General features: G+C 37.4%; 2 protein-coding genes and 1 long non-coding RNA gene across 4 annotated transcripts; 1 reads left to right on the forward strand and 2 right to left on the reverse strand.

Annotated features, from left to right (window-relative positions):
* Positions 1–120: 120 nt before the first annotated feature.
* On the reverse strand, positions 121–1,801 carry LOC119067839 (methionine aminopeptidase 1). Its single transcript, XM_037171014.1, has 5 exons — positions 1,514–1,801; positions 1,272–1,454; positions 946–1,211; positions 595–889; positions 121–535 (listed from the first exon to the last, which is right to left on the reverse strand). The coding sequence occupies exons 1-5, from the start codon at positions 1,671–1,673 to the stop codon at positions 303–305; spliced, it is 1,137 nt and encodes a 378-aa protein (XP_037026909.1). The 5' UTR covers positions 1,674–1,801; the 3' UTR covers positions 121–302.
* Positions 1,802–3,113: 1,312 nt separating this feature from the next.
* Positions 3,114–7,226, reverse strand: LOC119067840. 2 transcript variants are annotated; one of them, XM_037171015.1, is made up of 5 exons: positions 6,943–7,226; positions 4,685–5,113; positions 4,448–4,618; positions 3,485–4,384; positions 3,114–3,429 (listed from the first exon to the last, which is right to left on the reverse strand). In XM_037171015.1, exons 1-5 carry the CDS (start codon positions 6,964–6,966, stop codon positions 3,217–3,219), a joined length of 1,737 nt encoding a protein of 578 aa, XP_037026910.1. In that variant the 5' UTR covers positions 6,967–7,226; the 3' UTR covers positions 3,114–3,216. The 2 variants fall into 2 exon arrangements, with proteins under 2 accessions (XP_037026910.1, XP_037026911.1); XM_037171016.1 differs by having other exon boundaries at positions 3,145–3,429; positions 4,448–4,612; positions 6,943–7,217.
* On the forward strand, positions 6,317–7,639 carry LOC119067841. The gene is made up of 3 exons (XR_005086053.1): positions 6,317–6,662; positions 7,191–7,315; positions 7,377–7,639. It is a non-coding gene; the product is annotated as an uncharacterized LOC119067841 (long non-coding RNA).
* The last annotated feature ends 2,618 nt before the right edge of the window (positions 7,640–10,257 follow it).

A 10,257-nucleotide genomic window follows, 5' to 3' on the forward strand; every position in this document is an offset into this window, starting at 1 on the left:
AATATTTGAAACGCTCTCACGTGAGCTACGTTTTTTGTAATACAAATTACGAGGAATTTCGTTGTTAGGAAATCCCAAAAATTCTCACTTTCATTGTTTCTGTTTTTATTAAACAAATGGAACTTTTGAAATGCAAATTTTATTTTAAGAATTCTCAAGAAACAAAAAAATTTGGATGTAGCAATCGCATTAAAAACAGGTTGCGTCCATTAATTTTAGGATTATCAATTATTTAAAAAAAAAACATCCCAACAAACGCGCGTTAAATAGAAAAAAAAATGTAAAAATTTTCGGTAATTCATCTAAAAATTGTCCAAAAACCACGGTTGTCCGTTATTCGTACGTCGTCTGGTCATTATTTCACAACCCGTTTCCGTTACTAAAAGAGTTTGTTCGAATTGAGCACTCCACAGGCCATCTTGAGTTACGGCTGTCCAGTCATCGGGCCATTGAGCGTCACGCCAGGTTCCTTCGGAGATCATTGGCTCGATTGTAAAAACGTTTCCGGCTTTCATTACACCCACAGCATTATTTTCTGAAATTCGAACATTATTGATTGGAGCGAATCGAGGGGAACAAAACGGTAAATATTACTGGCATAGTGTGGTACATTCGGTGCGGTGTGGAATAACCGATGGATTCCATGTCCACAGTAACTCTTCACGACACTGTAGCCATGTGTTTGAACATGCTTTTGGATTACATTTCCGATTTCTCGATATCTTTCGCCCGGCTTAACTATTTCGATTGCCTTACTCAGCGCTTCATAGGTTACTTTGACTAAGTTTTTGTGCTTGTCGGAAACATTGCCAACGAAAAAGGTTTCATTGAGATCACCGTGAAAGCCACGATGATACACTGTCACATCTACGTTGCACAAATCGCCATCCTAGTAACTCGTACCAATTAGTGATAAAAGTTCAATCAAAGTAAAAACGCCAATACCTCTAATGGTCTTGTGTCAGGTATGCCATGACAAATAACTTCGTTGACTGAAGTGCAACAGGAAGCAGGAAATTTGTAATAATTCAAAGGACTCGGATAGCATTCTCGTTCGATGCATGCCTCATGTACCACACGATCTATTTCATCAGTGGTAACGCCGACACCAACAGTCTTAGCCGCTTCGTCTAGCACTTCACGACCCAATTTACACGAAACTCTCATCGATTCGATTTCTTCATCGTCTAGTACCTTAATAGTGGTGTTACCTACCAACAACTGAGGTTAGATCGGATCGGTTTCATTGAAAACTATCATTGAAAACTTACCACGAAAACTCTCTTCACTTAACGGTTTACCGGCAGGATGATCAGCATAATCAGGACGACCAATGCTAGTTGGCACCGTACGGATCGGAGTCTGTTCCCAGGGACGCAATTTGCCGGTAAAAGTGTAATAAGGCCATGGATTGTAAGCAACATGTCCTGGGTCAGTCGCACCAGTCTCACCCTCTAATAGCAAATCATCAATTCAACGTAAGTCTTCCCATTAAATTGGTTTCGCATCTTACTTGCTAACGCATGTATAACTTTATGTCCTTTCCATGCCGACTTGAAACACTCTTGTGAACAGAAAAATGATCCCTGAATTCCAATTTTGAGGCATGTCGGACATTGCAGTGTTGCAGGCTTGTCGCAATTCGGTGTTTCACATTTATGTGATGATGTCATAATTAATCACTACGACTTTGTGTATCAAATGAAATGAAATTTAAAAAAATTGAAATTCACAATCCGGTTTCACAGAAAAATTCTTTCAGAAAAGACTGAATCGATGTTCGAATTTCTATATGTCAAGTACGTCAAGACACACACACACACACACACACAGTGTAATGCATGTGTGCTTATAATGTCCCAGTCAAACTTTAAGTAATTTCTTTGGCGGCAAATTTGATATGGGATGAAACTAGAGGCCATTGGTAGTAGATCTTCCATCCGTCATAATTGCAATTGCAGGACATTCGATATTTTCAACGTTGCAAATTGGCAACGGACTATTAGAATTTCTACGAGTAAGTGTTACATAGAAAGCGAATGAAGGAAAAATCATCTTGCCGCGGATGTGAACACGGGACCTCTCCATTATGAGTCGAGAGCTCTAGCGCCAAAGCCACGGGTTCAGCCAAAATGATATTTACTTCGAACGTCTTTATGTTGTGTAGAGTGCTAGATTGAATGTGTGTGTAGTGTGGTGTATGTGTGGGGCCATTATTCGATTCTTGTCTCATACGGCTATTCATCTGTTATCGATAACGACGACAAAAATACTGGCTAGCTCTAGGTATTAGGGTCCTTTATATAGTAAAATGCATGTTAAAAAAATTGAAGTACCAGATTTGAAATCAACCCGATCAGGCATGAGTGTACAGAATGTTTTTGAGCTTTGCGTTAAGCAAATTATTTGATATTGACTGAGCGACTAGAGCTAACATCTGTTTAGGTTTTCGGTGATCGGCTCAGTACAAAATAAAAAGTTATAGCTCGAATAAAGTCCAGCTGGTAAACTTTTTCCGAAAGAAATTAATTAATTAAACTAATTTGACTACAAGGAAAAATCTGCGACCATCGTAATATATGTTTGCGAGCACGAAGTAAGAGCTACAAGTGAAAATGCCTCAGGTAGATCGTCCTGAACAGATACGCATATAACTTTACAAGCAAAGAGCCTTCATTCTCAGCCTCGTCGCATATAAATAACTACTTAGTCACTGAGAGATTGCAATGAACATAACTGTATAGTGTAACGTTTTTACCTGCAGCTTACATTTAGTTCAGGAACTCTTATCTGAAAGTGAACTCGTAATATTTTACGACTGAGGGAAGTTTTATCCAATATCTTGCCTTCCTCACGTCACGTTTCTAGACAATCTGGCACAAATTGTAGTTACTTCGCCTATCATCTTATGCATCTCGATGTTATAGGCGATGTATTTGTGTCATTATCTGCTCCTGCCTTTTTCACGTTACTCTGTCGTGATTCCTATAGAAACTAGTTGGACCAGCTTGGAGGCGTAAATAAATGTCAAGTTCAAGTAAGTAGCTTACCATAAACTCGGCCTACGAAATTGAAGCGAATTTGTTCGGGAATTGAAAAATCCGCTGTCACTATTTTCTTATAATTTTATATTCAACAAAATAAATAAATAAATAAAAACATATAAATTAATGAACAACCATACCACTACCCACACTACGCCGCCCAAAATATCAACTAAGAAGAATGCACCATGTCTTCCGTTGAATCGTTCGAGTAATAGTCATACGAGCTTACGTTCTCAGCTTTCTCGTCATTCACTATCTCCGCTGAACCGTGTTCGCTCTTTACTTCTGACATAGTCACTCGATTATCAATATCTGAATACGAATCTACTTCTGTGTTAGATTCGTTTGAAAAGTTGTCGAATCGTTTGACTTCATTCACGTTCTAAAACAAAAAAGAGATAAGTTGGTGTATTAGACCTTATGGACCTTGGACTTACTGTCTCAGTTTGCTCGTTTGTAGGCTCTGGGACAATGATCCTCAAAGGAACGTTTTCGAACTGTTCATCCAGATGTTGCTGATGTTCTTGTAAAGCTGACCCGGTTGTTGAACCGATCGTTACGGACGCTTTTCTCGCAGCAATATCTTCATTGGCCTGTCTTAAAATTTCGTCATTGTCTCGTTGGTGTTGTGTTATATCAAAGTCCGTTTGCGGATCCGGAAAACTGTCGTAGTAACTTGACGCAATGAAACTATTCTGATCCAAATTGTTGTACAGTTTACCAAAGTTGATTAAGTCACTAACTTCCTTTTCAGTCAACGTTGTACTGTCTGATACAGAGGAAGCAACCGAGTTATTTTCTCGTATTAATGGGGATGGATTCGATGGTAAAGATTCATAGCTGTTAACATCACCAATTTTATCTTTGGCTGCAGTCATTATTTGACCAGGGCTAGCAACGCTTTGTATTGGACTCAAGTTAGAAGCAGCGGCTATGTTCGATTTGTCCTTAGGTGCAGGTTGAAATAAGTGTCGTTTATGCTGGTCCAGTAATTGATTGGACTGAGTAACGAGGTATGTCGGATTGTACACTGACAAAGGCATACCCTGTACAATTGATTGTTGTTGCAAAAACTTTTGCTGAAGAGGAGAATTAGATGAATCGAATTGTATTGATGTGGATGGTGATTGTATCAGAGCAGAGGGTGGGAGAGTTCCGAATAGATTTAATGTTTGGAAGTTTGTATTGCTTGGTTGACTAAACGGATCTGTAGATGGTTTGATTTTGATTGCAGGAAGAGAAGGGTCTGGATCTGGGGCATACAGTTTTCGAGTTCCCGAAATAAGGTTATTTATCGTGTGGTCATTTGTCTCTTCAGTCACTTGGTATTGATGAATCTAAAAAATTGTTGGACGTTAGATGGGGCACATTATCATACATTTTCAAACTTCAACACTCACATCGTTCGGCCTTTGTGGTAAGAATACGGGATATGGTTTTTCAAAGTACTCTTGTTCAGATTTGGTTTGCCAGGCAGGAAACGTTTCGAGTTGAGAAAGATTCGGTGCTGGTATTGTATGAATGGGATTGAATCTGTCTGCATTTAATCTTATGGTACTGCCACCCTGAAACTTATAATTCATTTAAATCAGCTTATCAATCAGCGCAACGACATTTAATTTCAGTTCAATAAATACCGCTGGTGATTTTGAGGTTGTCTGCAATAAATTATTAGAGAACGGATTTTCGAAAACATATTCTCCAGTGTTAGGTCCTGGCGGAGAGCTTTGAAAGGTCTGGCTCGAAGTTAAAGAGCTTGATGCTAAGGGTGCTGGTGTGGGACGTTTATATGCCGAATTCAAATGATTTTTCAAGAAATACGGTGTGTTTACTGCTACTGCCAGTTTCATTGGTCGGACTAGTCGTTGTGGTTGGGGCAATAGTTGCGGTGCTCGTTTATACAAAAAATCTGCTGATGGTTGTCTCATCATAGGCCTTAATGCCATCATAATTTGATGGCGAAATGATGGTGCTTTTGTTGGTGGCCAGTTTGTGAACACTAGCGGCGAATGCGATTCCGACACACATATTTGTATAGCATAGCTGAAGATAACTATGTATCTTATCTGAAATTAGAGCGGTGTGACTTCCAGTGTTGGTTGTTAAAACAAACTAGCAAGCATAGGCTTGAATTTATGGAACTTTGGCACATCAGAGTGGTAAAAAATATATTTGAAGAATAACTCTTTGCTGGTGATAAAGACAATTATAAATATTCTTATCCCGATTCTCGATTCGTAGGAGGAAAGTGCGAAAGATCACAATTCCAAAATCGAATCACGATGGGGGGAACTCATTGATACAGTGTACCAACGTGCGACTGTTCGTGCCCTCCGAACGGAAGATAATAGCAAAGAAAAACTTGAGAAAATGAACTGAAAATGTACAACTCTCATAGCTCGATTTGGCATAAAGCTGAATTTCCCCCAATGTAATATTGAGAACAGTGAACTTTTCTGCTTATGACTCGCAAAACTCTCAGATTTTGGAGAATATTGGTGACTTTCACGGTATTACTTAACGCTTATAGCAGAAGCACGTCACATAAGTCGTCCAAATTCCGAATGGTAAATATTGTAAGAAGATTTACATCTTACACGGATTGGCACACAAAATGTACGATGCCACAATTAAGCTGGTTTGAATATATAATTGCTAAGTTAAAAAACCACGAAGTAGAGCAAGAATTGTACCGTTCGTTTTACACATGCCGAACGACACTGCCATAATATATTTTAAATGTAAACATAAAAACTGTTGAATAGTATTCACAGTACTCAGTAGTAGTAGCACTAAGTGTTAAAAAACAGGCCAATCAGAGGCCGAGGTGACGGGTCCGTCCCGCTCCAAGTATTAAGAAAACCATCCACTTTTTGTTGTATCTGGAGATCAGGTTCTATTTTAAAGGAATTGAATTTCCTAATTTTTATCTGTTCTTCTAAAATAATAGATCGAAGTTCCACCTTTGTTTTCAAGTTTTCATAGTTCTTTTTAGTTGTTTTTCATGGTTTTGAGCTAGATCGTTTAAATTCGGATGATATTTCAAGCGAAACCAAAATTCAGAAATTTGATGAAATTTTCGGGAAATGTATTCCTTATATGCCGTGGTATAGCTTCAATTTGACAAACCTTTAATTTTTGAGCTAAAATATTGCGGTATTTTCTTTCAAACGATGAGTAATTATTTCAATTATAAGCTTCGCAGAAGTGTAAAGAATTCCAATCATCTGTTACATGATATCGTTCAATTAGCTCGTCATTATTATAAAACAATTTGCAGAGGGAAAATGTTGACAATTTCAAAAATTTCAATCGCAAATCAATTAATTGCAATTATATCCACTTAAGCATCCGTTGAAAGAAAGAAATGTTATTTGTTGTGATAAGAGAATTTCAGAGATTAATAATCATTGCAACAATTGCATTAGATTTATACATTCACTCAATTATACCACATTATACTAGTTCCAATCGTCGTTCTACAAAAGTAACACATTTGCCTCAACATTTGCAATAAAATATTGGTTGAGCTGTGGAATTAGCAACAACAAAAAAAAAACAGATCCATCCTCACAATTTACTTGGAAAACGGGTCGCTGACACAAGTTGTATCAGGTGAATGAAATGCTTATAAAATTCTGTTCGCTTTTATGTAGTACAAATTTTATCACGTACAATTTAAGTGAAATTTATCAAGTTTTTTTCTTTCTATGAATAAACATTCCATTACAATCGATGCGTATATCATACACATAGTGAATAAAATCAAATGTAATCAAAATAAGATCAACCTCAAAATGAATAATTAAACCATAGTTCGGATGAATGGCTCCATCGATCAATGTTAATCAAAACATTTCTTTTGATTTTCATTATTTAAATAGTAACATATTACCGTCATGAATGTCCTGCATATCATTTTGCAAAATTGTCCACTTTGATTCCCGTTTTGTCTGTTCCAAGGAACAAATTAACTTTTTTCTCTACAAATTTTAAATTTCACAACTGCGTTCTGTTCGTTATATTCAAATTATCATTTCATATCACAATTATTGTCACATTAACTCATTTCTTGTAACGCAACATAAGCGGAATCACACGCAAAAGAAAAAAAAACTATGTTAACATTCCGTGTAATCGCAGTGAAACCATGCACCTGACTGAATAGCTGAAGAAAGACTGGTATACAATATCGCTTGAAGATTGACCACATTGATCCAAAGCATTGAACTTGACTTTCTGCAATTATTTATGAATTAAACTGTACAGTGCGTATAATCCAACGAAACTCTACAGAGTGACACAAATAAAAATCAATTTGAATTATAGTCCAAATGCTTCACCTAATCATTTGCTACTGAACCAAACCGCCGCTCCAGCAGATGGTATAACTTACTTTACTATATTTTTATAAAGTTTCAACTTTATGAATCACTCCCGTTTATTTTTAATTTGGTCTGGACTGTTATTATAGCAGCATCGGCATGAATTTTAAAATAATCTGTTGGCGAAGAAATGTTGCATGCAACACTTACGATCCATAAATGGGTGACAATCAAATGTTGTAGTGTTAATAAAGCAATTATATTATTAAAACGTAAGTGTGTCATTATACAATTCGCATTTCGGATGAAAGTACACATGAATATTATTTTTCGCGACCACATTGAACAACGGTCATTCCCGATTATGGGACCGGGAGAACGCAGCGTTTTCATTAAAGTTTATTTGCCATAACCGCACAGCCCTAAATAAGCAATGTTTCTTGCAGCGTTTATGTCGCGGTTCCAACACCCATTAATTCTGGCATTAGTGGGCTGACCTTTATAAACTACTGCTTTAAGGCTATGGCGTTTTGCAATATGCAACACATCTAAATCGGTCCACAGGTCTTTGGGACACTACTTGTCTTCCTCTCGTCCTGGTTAGGTTTCGTGCCTGAATCATTCGTCTTTTACATCTTGTTTTTAAATGGACCGCTTTGGAGTGTTTGTGTAAGATGTAATGAGCTGACAAATTTTCTGACAAATTTTAAGCCTCCAATGAAACAAATAATCGATGGAGAATTAATCGTTGTCTAATATTGGAAAAAAAGTGAAGTTCAGTGCCTGTCTTTCGTTGACTCGACACTGTCCTGTTCTTCATAGCATCTACTACAATTTTTGGTGGTGCAGTATTCATCCTGGCGAATCACAATTGTGTTTGTGCGTTGCCTAAGGTAGCGACTGATTGGTTTGTCGCCTGGTGAACGCATGTACAAATGTGACCTATAGGAAATTGGATATTTCGCAAGAACGATTAGAGACAAAGAGCAAACACACCAATCTCCCAGAAACACAATCCGTCAGTCTTTTGCTTTCTTCTTTTGTCCTTTAGTAGATCCACGTCACCGACGCGACCATTTCTTTTGCCATTTCGGTCATCGTTGTCTCAGTTGGCGAAGTTCAAATTGGTCTCTGTCGCTTGGTTGGACAGAGTTTAAAAACTGTCGGTAGTTGCCACTTTTTGGTGAAGATTTTTCGAAACTATCGACTATTTTACGCCGAAACCGTTGTCTCTTGCGAAAGCCTGCAATGTGGAACGAGAAAGATTGAACCGGCCTCGTAGTGGAAATCTTTGGCTTTATGCAACACGTTTCACTCAATAATTGCGGAATTGTCCCATGTGCGAATGATTGTTGCGGCCATATTTCGCATTCCAAAAATCCAATCCAAATTGATTCGTTGCGATTGTTGTACAATAGTCGGATCGACATCGGTCCCAGCAGAACGAATGAACGAATATACTTTGCCTTTCGTTTTCGATTTGCCGTATTGATGACTTCATCTCGTGACTTTTTTTTTTAAAATAAATTTATTCAGTTATCATTCCTTAGACTATGCCGTGCGGAATACAATGTATAGCACATTTAGGGTAAAATTTACATATAAAAAATAAAATAAAATTTAAATTACCAAATAGCTGGGACAAAAATAAAATTCTTAAAATAAATCACAGTCATAATGACTTCGTCAAAATATAAATCATAAACAAAAGATGACTAGGAAGACCGACCGTTCACTTGATTCAGTTCACTCAACTTAATTTAATTCAATTTATAAAACAGTACGGAGATATCACATGGAAAACGTCAGTGCTTTGCAAAACTTTCAGTTTCACCTTGAACTTAAAAGTCCTAAAGCTGTTTAAATGTCTTGTGGCTCTGTCAATATCATTGTATTCAGCAATTGCTGTAGCAAGAGCTGCATTTGTCGAATTAAGAGCCGTTGATCTGGTGGAATTAGGATTGTAAACATGAACTCTCGAATTTCGACTAGTAGTGTGGTTGTGAACATCGCCGTTCGTGACGAAGTTGAAATTGTTTTTTGTGAGATTGCAGATTAGCTAATAATTGTCCTTGATGCGAATAAAATGCGCCGAACCGTCGCTCGAATTGGTGAATGCGGCCACCGAACTTTTTCGTCGCTGTTTTGAATTTTTTATCTTCAACATGCCAAAACGGATTCACTGTTTTCACATTGGTATTGTCGTGTTCTTGTACCAAGTCCAGAAATTCGTTCTGTGTGTACAGACCGGCACAACGATTTTAACCAAGTCGAACAACGATTTTGTGTCGATGGCGGAGTGTTTCATGCCGAAGTCGTGTTGCGGCACTATGATGAAGTTCTGCAATTTTTGATGGTGCATCTTTTCGCCGACGTCGTCATTTCAGCATTTCATTTGACGTACCCTCACGAAGAAGTAATAATAAAATGGTTTAAAAAATTGCTCTTCTTACCAGAGCCTATTTTAGGGAATTAAATTTCCAAAAATTTCCAAAATTTCACAAAATTTCATTTCTAAATTTTGTTTTCTGTTAAATCTCATTCCAAAGTAATCAGTTAAGCTCAAAGACATGAAAAACACCTAAAAATGCAGTAAAAACAACATTTACGATGCAATCTGTTCTGTTTTTAGATAAAATGACGAAAAGTGATGATAAAATTTAAGAATTTTTGGAAATTTAATTTCCTTAAAATAGTTTCCTTAAAATAGGCCCTGCTTCTTACGCCTCTTTCGTTTCGGTTTGGTTTTGTCATCCGCCTTTTCAGGCGTTGGACGTGTCCGTTTTCGTTTCTTTTTCAGCTTCGAAGCGATTCTGCTCATGTTTGTTGCGTGGATCCAGCGTTGTAGTCATTACTGGCACCATTTGCATCCAAATGAATCTTGG

Source organism: Bradysia coprophila, assembly GCF_014529535.1.
Source record: "Bradysia coprophila strain Holo2 chromosome X unlocalized genomic scaffold, BU_Bcop_v1 contig_130, whole genome shotgun sequence".
In the NCBI taxonomy this organism is placed as follows: domain Eukaryota; kingdom Metazoa; phylum Arthropoda; class Insecta; order Diptera; family Sciaridae; genus Bradysia; species Bradysia coprophila.